Source organism: Monodon monoceros, unplaced genomic scaffold, assembly GCF_005190385.1.
Source record: "Monodon monoceros isolate NGI ecotype Baffin Bay Population unplaced genomic scaffold, NGI_Narwhal_1 Super_Scaffold_16, whole genome shotgun sequence".
Classification (NCBI taxonomy): Eukaryota; Metazoa; Chordata; class Mammalia; order Artiodactyla; family Monodontidae; genus Monodon; species Monodon monoceros.
Genome location: NW_021703772.1, coordinates 4,485,259 through 4,505,916, shown reverse-complemented (window position 1 = coordinate 4,505,916; position 20,658 = coordinate 4,485,259). Strand labels below are relative to the sequence as shown.

The 20,658-nt window shown below is 48.1% G+C and overlaps 1 protein-coding gene across 1 annotated transcript in view; it reads right to left on the bottom strand.

Moving 5' to 3' along the window:
- The window catches only part of IQCA1 (IQ motif containing with AAA domain 1), a 167,901-nt gene that overhangs the window by 27,093 nt on the left and 120,150 nt on the right, over positions 1–20,658 (bottom strand). The window contains exons 14-15 of the mRNA XM_029225692.1: positions 16,958–17,065; positions 12,779–12,978 (exon numbers count right to left, since the gene is read on the bottom strand). Of these exons, the coding sequence (XP_029081525.1) occupies positions 12,779–12,978; positions 16,958–17,065 (308 nt within the window). The remainder of the gene's footprint in view (positions 1–12,778; positions 12,979–16,957; positions 17,066–20,658) is intronic.

Sequence of the window (20,658 nt, the reverse complement as noted above, 5' to 3'; positions counted from 1 at the left end):
AAGACAAAAGTGGATGCAGCTTGCTCCCCGTGCCAGTCCGACCCCCGGGCTGGCCGTATTCCAGTCCCACACACGCCGGGTTGCCAGGACGTTCAGAGAGGAAACGGTACCAGGCAATCACCCTTTGGTCAGCGTTATTCTTTAGGCCCTGAGCCACAGAGTTTAAGAATTCAGAATTACAAGTTTCCATCCCAGTACCCGAGGCAGCTTGGCGTGGAGCAATGAAAATAGTGAGCGAGACAGGCCCGGGCCACACGCATCGTACAGGGCATCACACGCAAGATGAGGGCCAGCACAGACCAACACTTCCTCTGCTCGGAGGATGTCACCTGTGATAACTCATTTGAGCTCACTACAGCCCTTATGTAGCAGGTAGCATTATTATCATCCCTGTTTACAGATGGAGAAACCGAGGCTCAAAGACACTACGTGACCTGCCCAAGGTCACACAGCTAGAAGGTGGCAGAAGCAGGCTGCGAGGCCAGGCTGATGGATGGCTGCCGGGTCTGTGCTGGGGGCATGGCCACGTCCTCGGGTCCTCTCACTTCCTCCAGCCAGATGCTTGAGCATCCTCCCTTGCCCCACCTCCCACGTCTAACCATCCTCAAGTCTATCCATCCCCCCCTCCTAATCTCTTTCAACCACGTCAGTGCATCCATTCTCTCAGCTCCTGACTTTAACCCCCAACTTCTTTCCAGCTGTCTTGCCCACTGCAGTCAGAGGGGCCCACTCAAGTGTCAGAGGGGCAGGCTCCAAGGAACCCTTGTACCACTAAAAGCTATTTTAGGGTTTAAGTCAAAAGCTTCCCTACTTCCAGCCCCCAAAGAAAATAAGAAAATGAGATACTTTACATAAAAGGTTTTCAGCTTCTCTGAACAAAGATACGTTATAATTAACAAAGGCAAAAATCTTATTCTTTTCAATCCCTCTTGAAAATCCTAGCTTTAGAACGGAAACCAATGGAAACACAGTTTTCTCATACACAGCTGTCTCCTGTCTCAGGCTAACTCGTGCGCTCACCGAGGCAGCAGACCGGCCTCTCCTGTGTCCACCTGGCAAACACCGGATCTTCCATGGCTCTTATCTGTGTGCCTCTTTTCTCTAGATCCAGCTGTTCTTAATGGAAATTGCAGATGTGAGTACCAAGTATTCCAGCATTCCTTTTCTCTTTCCGCTTTTAACAAGGCAAGCTACATAGATGGACTTGAAACACAGGCATCTTATTAGTTTGGGATAACTTTGAAAGCAGCAGTCTTACTTCTCGCACCTTATTTAAAGTTGTTCTGAAAACCTGGCCGCATCCATTCCATTGAATGGGAACGCTATGGATTGCTCCCTGAACTTGAGCACTCTCTCTGAGCGGTGGGGGAATTCCGCACTTCCTGTGTTTCTAACATGCACCTGTGAAGGAATTCCTTCCTCGGACGGTCACCTGCTCTGGGGTTCTCAGGGCTGTGCAGAGGGCCTGGGTGGCCACATGGTTTGGAAGGGCTCAGTCATTATCAAATGAGCAGAAAACATTTCCCAAGAGAGTTCTTTGATGTTAACAATACAAAGAATGGTCATTTGCAAATTGCCTTGAGATCTAGGACAGCACTGCTACTCCCTTTCCATGTACCCCATGCGGAGGCAAGCGCGCCCCACCCAACTCCCCTTTACACATAAGGTGCGGAGGCAGAGAAAGAAGTCAGTAAAATCCCCTCCTCCCCCGGCACAGAGAAACGTGGAGCCCAGAGTAAGCCCTGGGTCAGCCCGACACCCCCAGGCCAGCACTATCATCCAGGCAGCAGGCTCCCACGTTGCCATGGAGAGAAGATGCCTATTCCAAAGCATCTCCTTACCCTTGGCCCGTGTCCTCCTCTATCACCTTTCCCTCTAACAGGAAGAAGGGCTCTAAGACCATCACTGTCTTGTCCTCCAGAGCATGAATCTCTATTTCCCTGACCTTCCTCGGTGGCGTGCCTGGTCAGGGGACCTCTGGTGACCTTGGTCAGTTCTGGGCAGAGAAGAGGGGTACAGAAAGCTGGGCCTCCCAGGCCGAACACCTCTCCCACCAGGAAGAATGGAAGGAGCCGAGGCTCTTTTCCTTGGGGAAAAGAAGACTCAAGGGGGCAAGTGAGCTGATTTCAAATAGTTGAAAGGCTGTCAGGCGGAAGAAAGTCTGGTTTTATTATTTTGGGTCCAGCGTGTAGAATGAAAGCCATTCTCTCATTTTTCATTCACAACATTGATAGAGGGGCTTTGATGTGCCGGGCACTGGGGTAGGTGCTGGGGTCCCTGACTTCAAGGAGTCCCCACCGACAGAAGGGGAGGGCAGATGTGTAGCTGGGAGGGGGGCACAAGGAAAATGGGCTGTCAGCAAGGACCACCGATGACAGAAAGAGGGAGAAGTAGATGAGGAGGGTAAGTAGAAATGGTGACTGCAGACGAGGGTTAAAGGAGACAGACCTTCCAATGGTTTCCAGAAGGTCCCAGAGCCTGGAGAAGGGGATGCATCTGCCATGCTCAGGACAGGAGCCCAGGTGCAGGGCTAGGTGTGCCCGAATGGGGCTGCTCGGGGTCATTCTGGAAGGTGTCACAAAGGCCTTGGCCGTGCTACAGAGTTTGCTTCTACCCTGGAAGCTGTGGAGATCTGTAAGGGTCTTGAATCGTGACCTTTGATGCTGGTTGTGTTAGAGAAAAATCCCCCTGGTGGGGTGTGAAGCATGACTGTTCCCCGGAGACTGGGAAAGAGATGGGTGTGTGTGTGCAGATGCCATGGTGAGAGATGAGGCTGGAGGCAGGGAGAGGGTTCGGAGGCTGTTGGAGGAAGAGGAGGTGAGACCTGGAGCAGAGGAGTGGCGGGGAGGGCAGGAAACGGACAGGAGGGGCATTTAGGATCCGCCAGACCTGGTGATGGTTGGGGGAGGGATGAGGAAGTAGGGGGTCTCCAACGCTGCGAGGCCTGGAGAATAGGAGGACGATGGCCCAGGAATCCAAACAGGGGACTAGATGAGGGATGAACGGATGAGGTCAGGTTTGGCCAGGGGAGCCCGAGGGCAGCTGGACATCCAGGCGGGAGGACTGATGGGTCTGGGGGGCAGGAGGGAGGTGGGGGGCTGGAAAGGGCTCTGAAGATGGCAGCAGAGCCATGGGAATGGATGGAGGGGATTCCCAAGGAAAGGGGGAGAGGGGAGGAAGCCAGACCAGGGCTGCGGAGCGGGGACCAAGGGTGAAGACGTTGATGGAGGAGAGAAGGAAGAGAAGCCCCAGAGAGAACAAAGGGGCCCAGAAGAGGGAGCCGTCCTGCAGCCCAGGGACGGTGGAGGGCAGTGAGGGGTGGGCGACGGCAGCCAGTGCTGGCCCAAGGGTCTGGCAACCAGGAGGTCACTGGTGGCCTTGGCAGGGTGTGAAGGGGACAGAAGCCAGGTGACAGGGAGCGGAGGAGTGCATGGGACAGAGACAGGAGACATTGGCAGAGTTTAGAGATGGCATTGGGTAGGGAGGTAAGGCGGGAGAGGGTGACCTGCAGGGGAGACGCCTTCCCTGCTTCACAGCCACGGGGAGGGGAAGGATGCCTGTGGGCCAGGCAGGTGCTGGAGAGTCAAGGCGCATCCACGGAGGCATCAGGCAGGCAAGGCTGAGCTTTGAAAACACGTGCCCCGGAAATTCAGCCCTTTCTTACTGTCATGCACAAGCAGCGCTGGTTAGTAAAAATTTCAGAATACATATTCAGACAGGCATAAACACCCTCTGCCCCCTCCACCGAGGACAGCTCATCAGACCTTTCCTGTCTCTACAGACCTTTCTCAGTATCGAAACTTGCAAGCACGAGACTGTTCTTCACACACTGCTTTACAGTCTTGTTCACTTCATACAAAATTTACTTCTCCAACATCATTTTAGCAAGGGGTCTCATCATTTATCGATCTAACCCCTGTTTTTTCAACATTTGGATGACTTTCCGCCTTCTTGCTAAACCAAACAGCGCTCAGACAGGCGCTTTTGGGTCCATGAAGCTAGTCGGTCGGAGGGCCTGCCAGCTCTTCACGTCCTCACCCGTGTGGTCCGCCTGCCCTCCCGGAGGCCCTCTGTTCACACTGCTCCAGCCACAAATAAGTGGATCTGTTTTTCTACTCTCTTCTCAACAAGTATTAACCATAAAAAACTCTTTGCCAATTTGTTAATGAGAAATGGTAGCCTTTGCTATTTTAATTTTCACTTAGCAACGAAAAGGCTTTATTTAAATTACCCACAGATAGTTTGAGGTCATGGGCAATTAAATGTAATTAATTCGTAATGGAACTTTCCAGAAGTTACAGGGGATCGTTTGTTTCAGCCGCCAGTAGAGGGCTCTGCAGTCCTATTGAATATCAATTCCGGAATAAAGATGCGTTTCAACCAAAACGTGCTTTTTCAAGTTCTGGGAAGGTCTAGCAAACAGTTACTTCTCCATCCATGTGAGTTTTATGGATTTGATCTTTTGTGTTCTCCAAAGAAATGCTGTCAAGCATCCGCCATCGGAATTAGATTCTCTTGCTTGGGATATAATGGCTCAACAATGAAAACCAGTTTGTGTTTGGCACGCTCGAATTACTAATTAGATCTGCCCAAATGACCCTTGGAAGCTTTGGGAGTTCTTTCTGAAAGGATCCTATTTTGTTTGCCATAGAGAACCCCAGGAAAACCCAGCTCCGTTTTTCAGTGGTTGTGTCTTAGTTTACCAAACTGAAAAGGACCATCCATCCGTTCGTCCGCCCTTCCATCCATCCAACCCACACAGATTTTGCTGAGCATCTGTGGTGACAGGCAGGGATGTCTGGGAAACATGGTCCCGGCCTGCAGAGTGTGTGGCCTCCTGTGTCTGAATGGGAGCTGCTGGGCAGTCAGGCAGCCGTCAGCGAGGTGCTGTCATGCTGGGAAGGAGCTCGGGGGAGGTTATTGCGGGGGGGGGGGGCGCTTAGCTTTCTGAACTATAGTCACTCGGATTCTGTTTCCGTTTAATATGTGAAGACATTTTGTTCTCTATTTCCATTATTTACAAATGATATTTTCAAACTTTCTATTTCCTTGCATTATCTTTTATGTGATTGTAGGAGTTACTTCAAGTCCTTGCTGGGTGTGAGCTGGGATAAACCGCGAATGACAATCACAGGAAGAGCGGAGGTGGATTAAAGAGTCAGGAGCCCGGCTGGGATGACCCTGTATAGAAAGGAAGGTAAACTGAGGCGGAGGAGAGGACCAGGAGGGAGGCACAGCTGATGGACTGGGACAGGTGACATGGGGGAACCAGGAAGCCACTGATACCATTGCTGATTATCAGGTGGAATTCGAGGGGATGGTGCCTGGATGGTGACAGGTGTCAGGCTTACAGATCACCCAGACTTTCCCCTGGGACCCCCTCTTCCCAGCCGACTCCCAGCTAATCCATTAGAACTAATGGATTCACGCCCACCCGCCCTGACTCTGTGCCAACTTTGGGAAGCACAGGGGTTAACGCCTGGGTGCAAGGCCATGCTCACCTTCCCCATGCACCTTTTAGCCACATTTAGGGCACTCCCCGCTCTAAGCGTTTCCAAGCTGGTTAAAAATTCTTTAATGCCTGTGACACTGACCCCGTTCCCATTACCCACCACAGAACAAGAGCAGATGCAGCCACGCTTACGTGCCTTACAGCCCACAGCGCGTCTCCACACACCTCACTGCAGATGGCGCCCGGATCATCCAGGGTTGGGACCCGCCCTTCCCCCCCAACCCAGCCGCCCATCCTCTGTGGGGACGTGTGGATGCTCTGACTGCGGCTCAGTTTTGCTGTGAACCTAAAACCGCTGTAAAATGGAAAGTCTGTAGTAAAAAAAAAGGTTTTGCTGCCTACGTGCGTTCCCTTCTTCAACCTGAAACTGTCTACACGACCCAGCGGGAGGGGACCCAACTTTCTGATAGCAGCCCACTGAGGGCTCATGGGCAGCAGCCCCCAGTTCCTGTATTGCCACACCTGATGCTGCACGAAAGTGGCTAAATTCTGTTTCTCTGTTTCCCTCTCCTCTCCCCCTCCTCTCTTACCCCCTCTATCATTTGAGCAGCTCTGTTTTGGGGGGCCAGGTGTAGGTCTTTGCTTTACCCTTACTGAATTTCACCTTGAAAAGGGTGACTAACATATTTATTACATTTATTGTACATCTGTGTGTTTCTTTTTAAAGATCATCCACGAATAGCCACGATGTCTTTGTCTGGGTTATTAACCAGGAGTATAAGTCTCCACGAGCTACAGAGATGTAATTGGCTGGGCTCCCCATCTGCTGATTCCTGGGCCAGCTGTTTACACCAGCACATCTGGGCAAAATCCCTTGGCCAGCTGCCACAGGCCGTTGGCTGTGAGCCCAGCACGGAGCCCTGGCGGGTGGTGCTGAGGCACGAGCAGCATCTCAGCTCCCTTTTGTCCGGATTCGCAGGCCACTACGGGCCACGTGGCCCAGACACCGGCTGGGCGGCCTCGTTAGCCCTGCTCTCTTAGGTCTCCCTCTGAGTCCAGCCCTCGGTGGCCAGACCTCTGACAAAGGAGGAAAGGGAGGAAGCCAGGACCCCAGGGGGGGAGGGACCGTCCCCCCAGGACCCAGAGCTCAGGATCAGGATGCTCTGCTCTGTCCTGCTCTCTGGTGCTGCTGGCCTCCCCTCCGCCTGCTCATGGGCCGTCTGGAGGGTCAGGGAAGGGGGAAATCAGGAGGGCGTGGGGTGCCGCGGGAGCTGCCAACGGGACGCTACAGCCTCCAGTTTCTTCACCTTCTCACGCTGAAATGTCTCACGCTGAAAAGGGTAAGCTGACACTCTGGCCCAGGAATGGCCTTGTGCTCGGGCCACCACGAGGGCACAGCTTTCACAGGGCCGGGCACGACACAGCCTTCACTCTCTCAGAGGCCGGCTGGGGGCCAGCTGATGGCTTTGGAGTCAGATCTAGGCTTAAATCCAGATGCCATCCCTTTAGTTCTCTTGTATTTTTGGTTGAATTAAGCACCCCGAGCCTCAGTTTTCTGGTCTGTAAAATGGAGACATGAATTCCTGCCTATCAGGGATTGGGGCAGTTAAAAGGGAAAGTGTGTATAAAACTTCTGGCCAGACAACGAGTCTTCCCTGCTTCTCCATCCCCTGCTTGACCATCACAGACACCTGAGGAGGCTGGCACCCTGCCTTGATAACTTCTTTAGTCTGTAAAACACCTATTAAATATTAATCATTTATCCCGTGTCTCTTAATTGTTAGATGTATTTCTAATATTTCCTAGCTAAATAGATGTATATTCCTTTCCACATATAGCTTTACTGGAAGAGAGAATTTTAAATAACATTTGTTAACTGGTACGGTAAAGGCATTTCTTAAAGGAATGCATTAGAGTTATCGTGTGTAAAGTAAAGGAACCCTCCCAAAATAATGAGAACAAAACAGATTTGAACTTGTGCTTGGGAAACAGATCAGAAACTCGTGTCGCCAGCGTGTTTTCACGTGCACAGGGTGTTGTGGGCGAAGCAGACGCCTCCGGCCAGGAGCGAAATTATGATGCTTCCTAAGCGTTGCATTCTTTGCTCTGCCGAGATTAATTCAGTCAGAGGAATTCTTTATAAGAAGACGTGATGAGTAATTGGGCCCTTCTGTTATTTCACCTTCTCCAGCAAACGCCTCAGATCCATATTTTGCTGCCTTCAAGCTGCTGCGGCCCCGGCCCACGTAACAGGACCGCGCTGGAGCTTCCTGCCACTGATTCACCAGCACAGCCATAAAATCCCTCTTTCCTTTGGTTAATTAAAGGCAAATACCTCTTTGCAATGCAGATAGCTGCTCCGTCAGTCCTGCCAGGACACAGAGGCTCACTGTACGTGATCTTTAATTGAATGACTTTCACTCCAGAGACCTCTTGGTCTTTCATTAATCAGCTATATACACAGGAAAGGGGAAGCTTAATGAGGTGTGTGTCAGGCCCTCCGACGTGGAGTGGCCTAGGTGGATGCATGTACTGTTCCACATTCTGATAATCTGACATCCAGCATTTTGTGGTCCACATAATGTCGGTCTGCAGTGATTCTAATTAATACAAAGATAGCTCGTCTGGTATCAAGACAAACCCCTCAGTGGCAGGAGCAGATAAGTTCTCGAGAGTGAGAACATCGTGATCATGGCCTTGGCTCTGTCCTGGAGTCTGAGCAATTGAGCCATTTGGTGGCTGGAGAAGAGCAGCTTAATTCAGAGGCTGAATAGTGCAGCTGTTAGACCTGGAGCCTCTGCATCTAGACCGACCAGGCTCACATCACGGCATTGCAACCCAGGAAAATCACGTAAATGCTCTGTACCTCAGTTTTCTTATCAGTAAAATGGGAATAACAATATTGCCCACCTCATAAGGTTGTTGTGAGGAGTGAATGAGTTAAAACAGAGAGAAGTGTAAGGTCTGTGATATATAGATGCTCACGAAATGCCAATATTTTTATACTCATGTGCTTCTGTTGGTTACCTGACAATGTCAACAAAATTCAGCATTTAGAATGAGTGCATTTAGGTGTTCTTTTGGGCAAGAGGATGGGTTTCTCTTACTTTACCTCTGAAGAACTTAGTGCTTTGAGCTTGGTGGTTAAGTACACAGAGGCCACAAGTCAGGTTGCTGGGCTTCAAATTCCAGCTCATCTTCAAATTCTTGGGTAACCCTGCAAGTGTGCATGCATGGGGGAAGATTCCAACAAGCTCAGTGGAAAGCAACAGCTGGAAAACTAAAATAATTGAGCACATACCTTAGCTTCTGCCAAGTTAAAAGAGCTTGGTAAACACGTCAAGCTGTCCTTTTAGACCTCAAAGTAAAGACAAGGTTCCAGGACTAAGGGCGAACTCAAAATACACCCACACTAACAAAATAGAAATCAAAACCTCTGCAAGTTCAAGCTGATCAGCCAGCAACTTAACTGCCTGATAGAACCAAGCCTAGCATGCTTCAGAGTCAGCAATGTATCATCCACAATGTCTAATGTACAATAAAAAATTATCAGTCATATGAAGAAATAGAAACATGTGACACATAGTCAAGAAAAAACAAATAGGAACAAACCGCAAGATGACACAGTATTGAAATTAGCAGATAAAGACTATAAGGCAACTACTGAGTTCAAGGACTTAAAAGAAAAGATAGCTACATTGAATGAACAGATGGAGAATTACAACAGAGAAAAAGAGACCTATAAGAACAAGCAAATTTAAATCCTAGAACCGAAAAGCAAAATATCAGAAACACAAAAAAATAATCCACAAGATAGGTTTAATAGCAGACTGGAGATAGTAGAAGAAAGGGTAGGTAAACTTGAATGTAGATTAATAGAAATTATCCGATGTGGAAACTAGAGAGACAGAACCTCAGTGACTTGTGGAACAATATGAAGCAGTCAAATATATATCTATATATCTATATATCTATATATCTATATATATCTCAGAAGGAGAGGAGAGAAAGTGGGGCAGAAAAAATATTTGAGGAAATAATGGCTCAAATTTCCCAAATTTGGCTTAAAACATATATTTACAGTTTCAGTGAGCACAGTGAGCCACAAGTAGTTAAAGTACAAAGAACAAACAAAAATATCTAGACACATTATAGCCAAATGAGTGAAAACAAAGATAAAATCTTATAACCATTCAGAGAATATTGACACATTACACACAAGAGATCAATAATTTGAATTTTTGACAACTTTTCATCAGAAATAATGGAGTTACAGAGACAATGTAATAACATTTTTAAAGTGCTGAAAGAAAAATGTGTCAACCCAGAATTCTATATCCATCAAAAATATCCTTCAAAAATGGAGGCAATGTAAAAACATTTAAAAATAAAATGAAAGCTGAGAAAATGTGTTGCCAGCAGACCTGCACTAAAAGAAATGTGAAAGAAGTCCTGCAGCTGAAAGGGAAATGACACCAAATGGAAACCTGGATAGGCAGAAAGGAATGAAAAGCACTGAAAACGGTAAATGTGTGGGTAAGTATAAAATAAATTTTTCTGCTGAATTTCTTTAAAAGACAAATGACTATACAATGCAAAAAAATAACACTCTATTGTATTGTTGACAACATTTCTAGATGTAAAATGTATGATAAAATCATAAAGGACAAGGGATAATAAATGGATTATATTGTAAGATTCTCACATTTTAAGGAAAATAGTACAATATTAATGCTGTGTTACGTTAAAAATGACTCTTGGGGCTTCACTGGTGGTGCAGTGGTTGAGAGTCTGCCTGCCGATGCAGGGGATACGGGTTCGTGCCCCGGTCCGGGAAGATCCCACATGCCGCAGAGCGGCTGGGCCCGTGAGCCATGGCCGTTGAGCCTGTGCGTCTGGGAGCCTGTGCTCCGCAACGGAAGAGGCCACAGCAGTGAGAGGCCCGCGTACTACAAAAAAAAAAAAAAAAATGACTATTGTAATTTGTAGAGCAGTCACTGAAAAATAAGAGTCATTGCTAAAAAGACAATTGAGGAATTCAAATAAAATAATAAAAAGTACTGAGTTTACCCCAAAGAAGGAGAAACAGAAGAATAAAAAAGAAATGGGACAAATGGAGAACACACAGCAAAACGGGAGACCTAACTCAACCATGTGAATAATTGTAAAGGGAGCAAACGCTCCAATTCAATGGTAGATATTGTCAGATTGGATAAGAAAGCAAGACTCAAGTATGTGCTATCCACAAAAAGGCATTTTAACTCTAAAGACATTGAAAATAAAAGAGTATAAAGAAAGCTGGTGTGGCACCATTAATATCAGACTGGGTAGACTTCAGGATAAGGAGTATTATTAGAGACAAAAAGGGACATTTCATAATGATAAAATAACCCATCAGGAAGACATAACATCCTAAGTGTGGATACATCTCATGCATACCAGAGCTTCAGCATATGTGAGGCAAAACCCAACAGAACTAAAAGGAGAAATAAAGAATTCCACAATCATAGTTGGAGGTTTTAATACCCCCTCTCAGTAATTGATAGGACAAGTAAACAACAACAAAATTAGAAAACAAAAAAGCAAGTCAGCGAATGAGAGGAAACATTTGCAATATGTGTGTCCCACAAAGAACTTGGGTCCAGAATATATAAAGAACTCTTCCAAATCTCAAGACCAGCAGTCCAGTGAAAAGTAGGCAAATGACTTGAACAGACATTTCAAAAAAGAAGTTATACAAGGACCAAAAAGCACATGAAAATGGTGGTGACACATTTGTATCCATTTCTTCAAAGCTCACACTTAATATGCGTATTTCAGATCTGTGCATGTCACTGTATATAAATTTTATCTTAATAAAAATAGTGCAGGAGGGTCAGGAAGAGAAGGGTCTAGGTTTGAACCCTGCTCGGCCACTTGATCTCGGTGGCCTTGGGCAAGTTACTTAACCTCTCAGAGCCCCAGTTTCTTTATCTGTAAAATGGGGATGAGAATGAACTCTTCACTGGGCCGCTGTGAAGGTAAAATCCAATGACACAAGACATGGAGCATTTAGCGTGTATGAGGCGCTCTATTAAATAGCTTAATGCTCGCTCTTTATTCCCCACCCTCTTCCCCTTCTCGCCTCCCAGCTCCCCAAACTTCTCTCTCCATGGATTCCTTCAGGACAAGCAAGGGATGAAAGTAGGGGGGGATGTCCTAACTTGCACAGCGTGGGGTCCATGTGGCTGGGAGAGGAAACCCTGCTGCCATCACTTCCTCCGTGGGGCTGTTAGGAGGAGATGGAAAAGGAACCATTTCTATGAGCGGCTGCTCGTGTGTAACCATCTCCCCTGAAAGCAGATGCAGAGCTAACATCTAGCCCCAAGTACCGGACAGTCCTTGCTCTGTGTACATTTTGGTATAGTAAAAGCTGGCTTATCGGACATGCTAGCAACTGAAAATGAACTGAACAGCCTAAGGACAACCTTGAGGGACTCAAACAAATGAAAATGAAATCCTGTGAAGTTTTAATATCAAATATAAATATTGAGTATCAGAATGCTCTAAAACTTGGTAATCCTCAAGTGTACATATGTATATTGTGTCTCTATCCATCCATCTATCTGTCATCTATCATCCATCCATCCATCCATCCATCTATCTGTTATCTATCGTCCATCACCATCATCATCCATATCTAAACCATATCAGAGAATCATTGCTTCTAGGGCTGACAGTATCATTTGGTTTGACTCCTTCATTTCAGTGACGATAAAACAGAGACCCAGGGAGGTGAAGAGCTTATCTAAGATCACGGTGCTGGGTTGTGTATGCACCTTCGAGGACATGGCATCCTCTGGCACTGGGATGTAACTGAATATCTACACTACTGCAGTCAGCTTAGCTTCCTGTGGGTTCCTCCTTTATTTCCTGTGTGAGAAGCTGACCTCAGTTTATGCCACGTGAGGAAAAAATACCCCCAAATGCAAATATCTGATGCCATTATTGGAGGGAGGTGGGCTGAAAAAGGATTTGATTTTTAACGAGACCTGTGAGCACTGCAGGAAGGATTCCTGTGGCAGAAGGAGGCTGATCTGAATGGCACAGGAGGGCGTTTACGCAAAGAAAGGAGATGTGTCTGGTTGTTGGACGCTCAGCCAGATGCAATAATAAAGTCATTTACAGGAGGACGCAATGGGGAAGTTTAAGAGGGATGTGCATGTCTGCCTAAGGAAATGATCTGTGAGGGTCTGTGCTAGTTGGCTTAAGGAAATTAATGGCAGCATTTGAAAATGCAGTTTGAAAGAAGGAGGAGAACTGGAGGTCAAGAAATGTGATAAATACCTTGAGGGCCATATGCAGCATCATCTGGAGGCCACTTTTGCCCGGGTATTTGCCGGCAATGTTGGCTGCGGACAAGTCGAAGAGGTTGGCTCCCGTTTCGGTACAGATGGCATGGACCAGCAACTTCTTCCCCACCCCAGATGGGCCAGCCAAGAGCAGGGATTTCACCAAAGGAGCTTTCTCATGCACTGCTTCAGAACCTAAAAAATGCAGAGGCAGAGGCTCTAAGATCCCGCCAAGAAAATAAGTGGTTCTTAGACGGGGACTCCTCAAGGCCATGACTCCATGGCGTGACACCAGTCTCGGCAACAGTGATGGATGCGTGGAAGGCATTTCTCACCAGGGGCACGCCTCCTGTCTCAGCCAGCTCCGTGACACCTTTGATTTGTATGTCAAGGTGGAGCTGTCAGGTCTCCTTGGGTATTCAGTACACTGCTTCTCTCTCACCCCTCACCCCAGCATTCCCCCCACACTCATAATTTTAGAGAACATTCCTGAAGTAGCTAACCTCTGGCATTTGGGGGGAAGGGGCTGGGGGTTTCTCTGCTTTTCAGCAGCACTACAGCCTTTGAAGGCTCAGGAAGACGAATGTGCGATGGACAGGAAGATGCAGGGGAAAAGGGGGAAAAAACAAGATCCAGGCAGCAGTAGCCTGGCTTTTTAAAAAACATTTTTTATTTTATGTTGGAGTATAGTTGATTAACCATGTTGTGTTGGTTTCAGGTATACAACAGAGTGATTCAGTTACACATATACAAGTACCTATTCTTTTCCAAGTTCTTTTCTCGTATGCGTTATTATAGAATATTGAGCAGAGTTCCCTGTGCTATGCAGTAGGTCCCTGTTGGTTTCGTCTGTCCTGGTTTCTAGTCTGTCGGTAGGGGCAGAGTCAACCTGACCCTTGATAATAAAGGACGTGAATTATTAGGTCACTCAGAGGTCCCTGCCCTGTGCTCTCAACCTCATCGCCCATCTCCTTCGAGCCCAGATTGGAACTCGGGCTTGACTTCTTCCACCATCCTGAACGCGAGCAGAGCAGATGTCGGCGCTAAGTAATTAGAGAGTGAACAGAATGAAATCCTGTAGAAGGCTGTGATTGGAACGTCGGCTGTCACACTGGTTTGCTTTTGGTCAGCCGCTGGGCTCTTCTGGATCAGCTGTAAACATACCAACATTCTAATTATTATTGTGCTTTCATTTTTCTTGTGTGGTTGACAAGACTTAGGGAATTTATCTCATCATTAGAAACAAATTTTTATAGTTACCTACTACACTCTGCAAAAACTTGGAAAGTAGTTTGGAGCAAGTTCTCTTTAAAATGAAGCTAAACGGGCACGCTTCCATTGTGGTTAGCGTGGGAAACGGCAATGTGTTATGGTGAAGCAGACCTCGTTTTCCACTGCAGCAGAGAGATGCCATTCTTCCCGTCTCCCGCTCAACACCTGGATAACTGAGGGCTCAGTCTGTGGCCTCGGCTGGGGGCCGCTCATGCGGAAGAGCCAGGATTTGCTGTAAAGAGTTCATGGCCGGGGGTAGCTAAACTTGAGAAGTAACTAGAAGGGGAGGAAAAGATCCGTGCTAAGATCCGTGAGGGAGACAGAGATTCAGGGAAGAAAGGACTTCCCATTTGGGGGATGACGTGGGTGCATGGGGGTGAGTCAGGCCGGACTTCAGAGAGAGGGGCTGCGTCTGGGCTGGCCGGTGAAGAGTGGGCAGGGTGGAAGGGGGCGTCTGAGAAGGATGCAAGTAGGGGGCGCAGTGACCACAGCCTGCAGCGGAAGGTCAGGCAGGTCCTGGGGGTGTGGATGATTCTGGTTGGCGAGGTAGCTGGGGTCAGCAAGGGGGTGGGGCGGAGCAGTGACCACAGCCTGCAGCGGAAGGTCAGACAGGTCCTGGGGGGCGGACGATTCTGGTTGGCGAGGTAGTTGGGGTCAGCGAGGGGGTGGGGCGGAGAGTGGTGCCAGCTGTCGGGGTCCCTGGAAGATGATGGGGGTTAGAGTGGTGGCCGAAGCCAGGAGGCCAGGAGAGTTCCGGAAGGGGTGGAGGGAGGGGAGGACAGCGCTGGGGGAGGGGCACAGGCGGGGGAGACCTGGACACGTCATCTACCCCAGGGATGTGACTTTCCAGAAGGAAGCGGGTGGTCACCAGCGCCGTGCAGAGGTGGAGAGGGAGGTCCAGAAAGGCTTCTGCACCGGCGCCTCGCTGGCCTCTGGACAGCTCATCAGACGGCAGGGCAGGGAGGGGCCGGGGAGTTGCTGGGGACAGACCTGCCACGGCGTCCATGGCTCTAGCTGCTCATCTCGCCTTTCAAGGGCAGTCGTACAAATTGCCTAGAATTGCTAAGAGACAGAGGAAATTTCCAGGCTTTTGTACGTTCACCCTTTTCAACTTTCGGAGGATTAAAGAGTCACGAGGAAGCCAGTGTTCCGTGTCCTAAGCCCAGCTCTGCCCCTTCCAACCTCGGACTTGGAGAAAGTTCTTCAACATCTTGGAAAGGCTTACTCATCTGTGAGAGCTGTTCAACGTCCCCCTCCGCTGGGAAATGAAACCGCACATAAAACGCAGCTTCTGCTCCGTGAGCGCTCTCCCCCCTCGCTTCCCTCTCTCCCTCCATGCTGCAGGGACAGTGACATTCCGGGGCGGGGGGCAGTGAGCGGGTGAATGCTGACCAGATGCTTCCTGGGCATTCCCTTACTGCCCTTGCGGCTTTGAAAGTTCACAGCTCGTCCTGGGAGCCCTGGCCGAGGCTCCTGGAACCCTGGGGGCCGGTGCGAGCTTTGTCGCCTGGCAGGGTGGGAAGTGGCCTTGCGGTGTGTCCTCAGTGCCCTCTTCCAAGTGGCCGCCTTGCCTAGTCCTGGCAGGGGTGACCTGAATAATCAGACCAACAGACGCATTCCCTTTTGTGCCTGGATACTAGTTTAGACATATGAAATCTAGACGAAGCCCTGGCAGGCTGCCGTGTGAGCGAACTTCTCTGACTTGTTTGTACGGTGCAAACTCATGAACCCGTCACGAGAACAAACGCCCCGCTGACTCTGGGGCCTGGGGGCGCGGGTCAGCCACCAGGGAGACTTCAGGTTTCTCATTGACAAAAGGAGGGTCCGGGTGGGATGCCTCCCAGGCACGCTTCTTCCAGAACCCTCAGGTCAGCTTGGAGACAACACCCATCGCCTTGTATCTGCCAGTGGAGGATGCAAACACACCACGCGCTCACTTGGCAGGAGTTCCCTTAAAATCTTGACACCCCTTGATGTCCCTGGCTCTACTGCCTTCCATCACTCTGCAATGAGGTTTGAGGGCTCATTTGTTTATTTTATCTACACGGACCCCATTAAATATTGTATATTGATTTTGTTGACTCCAAATTATGTTGATCCCCAAGTATTATATATTTGTGTATATATGTATTTTATTTATGTTGACCCCTATTCTACTGACTGCTTCTGACATGAAGTTGAAAGCAGAATGAACTATTTCTTGCCAATAGGTTTAAGTTCTTCTTTAAGTCAAAGTGGAATAAGGTGAGAAGTGTCCAAACGATTCCCATCTTACTTTAAAGCAAATTAAACAAACAAAATGCGACTTCTAGTTCAGAATGGTCATCAGAGCACGGCCTGGCTGGAGTTCCTGCCCCTGCCCCAGGTGACACAGTCATGAAAACATAAATAAAAGTGAACGAGAGGAGTGGGTATCTGTTACGGAGAGCCCCGACTTTTCTGCAGACTCTGGTCCGTCTGTCTGAACAGCCATGATTGAATCTCCGTGGAAATTGGCAGAGCCTTGATTCTTTAGATCCAAGAAATACACTTTCACTGACTCCCGAAGGGCCGGCTCTGTTAAGGACCCAGTGACAGAGCCTGTGTGTAACAGGTAAGCCTAACCTCAGCCTTTGTCTAATTTGGTCACTTTGAATCGCAGGTGCTTGCCTCGGTTATCATCTCTCCAGATGACAGCTTCCAGGACCTTCAGAATGCTAACCAGACATTCAAAGGTGCTACAGATATGCTTCCTGGGCGGTACCTTTCTGTGCTCCAGGATGCTCTAGCCCAGCAGAACGACCCTCACTCACAATTCTCAGTAGAAGAGGTAAGCTGCAATGCACACTGATGACGACCTGGAACACGCGAGCAGACACGCCTGCTTCTAGCAAAGGCACAACAGGGCAAGTGGAGTTCTTACCTAGCGGCAGGATCCCGTACAGGGTGATGAGCTGTCGGACATCCAGGAGGGAAGGCATGGGTTCTACGGACATCTGGCGAAGAGTACTCCCCAAGTAGCTGTAGTCACCTGGGGAGAAAAAAAATAGAGGACAAATGAATGGGAAACCACGCTACTCTGAGTTGCATAATTTGGACACTTGCAGAATTAACACAGGATACAAATTTAACATTTCTGAGCAAATATAATCATATTATGGAGAGTCATTATAAAGAACTTCTCAGATAAAGGCTTGAAGAAAAACTGTCCAGCCACAAGAACATTTCTATACTCGCTACAATAACTGAGAATTATGTCGAGTATGATACTAACCTCCCAGTATTTTAAAAAATAACCTCTGAATGTTGAATATGTGAAGAGCAAAGTTCTAAAATGAAGAACGTACAAAGTATGTTTGGTTTAATTTCTATTCCAAGAGATTATGTCTAACGTTTGCACAAACTTTAAAAATAACTTACTTAAGATGGATGTGAAATTTGTATTGAAGCCGTGTAAATGTGATCCTGAAATGCAATCATTTGAAAGGTAGGATCTGAGTCTAATTTAGGGTAAATAGAAACATCTCCATTTGAGGGTTAATATTCATTAACATTTTTATCGTTTTTAAAGGATTACCAAAGGAATAATATCGAAATAAATCTTTACAGGTTTAATTAGAAGGCATTAAAGAGCTTCACTGTAACTAGTCATAAATCTGAAGTGTTATTTTCTAACTAATTTAGATAAGGTCACCACGAAAATTAGTTTTGCTGCCTTCACTTGTCATGAGGATGGACTTTTACATGCTCATATGATTCTCTCTTGATTTGTACCTGAATCTGAAGGAAAAATATTCGATAAACGAATCACAATCTCTTGATGTTGTTTTTTCCTGACTTTTTCTTTTCATAACATGTATGGATCTTGCAGAGCTTTCAATGTTATATGTGTACAACAAATGCCTTTATGCGTGTATGAAAACACTGAAGAAATACATGTAGGCGTCTACGAAATCCTGAAAATATCAAGGGCTTTAAAGCATTTTCAAATGCTAAGAAAATGAGAGTTAAAATCCAGATAATGATTGCTGTTTTGTTGTGGGCCACAGCCTTCCAAAGCCTCCGCATGAAAAAAAGTCCTTGGCAAGGGCAATGGTCTTGGTGAGGGAAATGAGTGATAATGAAAGCATCTATTATGGCTTTCGATCTGCACGCTTTTTAATGAGCAGGTAATAAATAGAAGAGCGGTTCATTTCGCCTTCACTAGAGCAGGAAGGGATCCTGCAGCCACCGTTAAATCCAGCACTTATTGCTGTAAACATGACATTGGGGGGGGCATAAAAGTGACCCCATTTTCCTGCTTAAGTAAATCCAAGTTAATACCCAGATGCGCCATATTTTCTAGACCCTACTTAGACAAAGGAAGTTGAACTGTTGGCTGTTGGTTCTGATAGAAGGAACGACCCTTTGCCAAGTGAGGAGACTCATTCTGAAAGTGTGTTACTACGTTTTGCTATTGCCCAGCACGGAAGCCATAAGCCCCTCCCACGGACTCATTCAGAATTTAGAGACTTCAGGGTTCCCTGCACAGACACCAGGTCTTCCACGAGCGAGGGAAGAAGGAAACAGATGAAGAGGTGTTAGAGATAGAAAGCATGAAAAAGGGCAAGGAAACCTAGGACAACAGCGGGAAAAGAAACAGGACTGTGCTATGGGTAGGATTGTGTCCCCTTAAAAATCCGTATGTCAAAACCTAACCTCCAGTATCTCAGAATGTGACCTTATTTGGAAATAGGATCACTGCAGATGTAGTTAATGAAGCTGAGGTTACTAGGGTGGGTCCTAATCCGATATCACTGGTGTCCTTTATAAAAAGGGGCAGTTCGGACACAGACACACACACAGGGAGGAGGTCACGTCAGGTCTGAAGGCAGAGATGGGGTGATACAGCAGAAGCCAAGGATCGACAACGACCGCCAGCAAACCACCAGGGGACAAGACGAGGGATGAGGTCAGTTTAGGCCATGTGAGCCCCAGGGCAGCTCAGCATCCTGGCAGGGGAGGACTGACAAGTCCAGGGAGCAGGACAGAGGTGGGGGCTTGAAGGGGCTCTTAGGCTACAGCCAACAGATTCCTTCTCAGAGCCTCTAGGAGGAACCAACCAACACTGCTGACACCGTGGTGTTGGACTTCCGGCCTCCAGAACTGGGAAAGAGTAATTTTCTGCTGTTTAAGCTGCCTTACTGTGGGACTTGTTAGAGCAGTCCTAGCAAATGAACACAGAAGGAGGAACTAATTGTAGAGAATAGGAACATACGAGCACACTTAAAAAATAAGGAGAAATAAAAAATATTTGAGAAAGCAAGGTGAAATCAGCTTCTAACGTTTCCATTCTATCCCACAGAGCATTGAAAAGAGAATAAAGAACAGACAATTGATAAAAAATAATAGCCTCTTAAAAAAGTTACTCGAAGAAAAGGAGCGAGAGAACACAGGAGGCCTCAAGTCAGCAGACAATCCTCGTGGGACTTGGGGCTTCCCACCTGCACCAGGACACGCCAGCTCTGCCCCGGGCACTGCCAGGGCTGCACAGAGCCTCTTCTGATGATGACGAGCACGGTGACACACGCTACGTGGTCACAATCCAGATTCCTGCATTGTTTATACAATAAAAATTTACGTTGGATGCAGGCTACCAGCTTCCAGAATGAGGTCGACAGAGAGACTTCTCAGGTTAACCTTTTGTTGCAACAGCTCTGCCAAGGTTATGCACCCCGGGGCCCAGGTATTCCGAAGCTTCAGGTGTTTTCCACATGTAATGTCTAAGTCAAGTCTTGTAAGCTGGGATTTTAAGGAACCCTTTGAATCTCCTTGTTCTTAGGACAGGCCCTGGATGCCAAGGAGAAAGCAAGAAACACCAGCCCTGGCCTGGGTGTCAATGTTCCCACCGAACGCAGCAGCTCCAGAACCACAGGCAGAGCCAGGTAATTTATGGGGGTATTGGCTGTGTTTGTTCCCTCTGCATTTTCCCCTCGAGCAGTGGCTGACCCAGGTGCCTCGTGCTTCTGCGACGTGCACAGGGAGGGAGGGGCACGGAGGCACCAGGAAGTCACAAGCCCTCTTGGCAAACCCTGAGCCCGCGGAAGATAGGTGAGATCACCACTGCGGCGACACAGGGAGGCAGCCAGCTAGCTCTGTGCCAGCGCGCCCTCAAGTGTTCCATTTCCGCACTCATTAAACCGTCCCAGCAATTTAGTGAGCCGGTTGCTGTTATCATCCTCATAATTGTGGAAACTGAGGCACAGAAAGATTACAGAAGGGACCGGCAACCCAGAGGGTGCGAGCTTCAGAAGCAGGAGGGAGAAGACATTCCCAGCCTGGGCGGGACAGCTGGTCAGTGGGTCTCTGGTCAGTGGGCATTAGCCCTGTGTCCTAGTGGCACGGAGGACGAGGGAGCAGGGGAGAGAGTCCCTCACTGAGAGAGGGCCCCAGGCAGGCATGAGTGGCCCCTGCAGGCACCAGGGGGTCTTGGAGGACGCCAGTGCCCAGAATCTCTCCCCAGCATCCAGGCACCATTTGGGAATCAGGGACCTTGATGGTACCTGGGGGCAGGGGTGGAGGCTTGTAAGAAGGATCGAATTTGAATAACCTTGGCAGTTTAGCCCTCGTGATGCTAAGTTATGG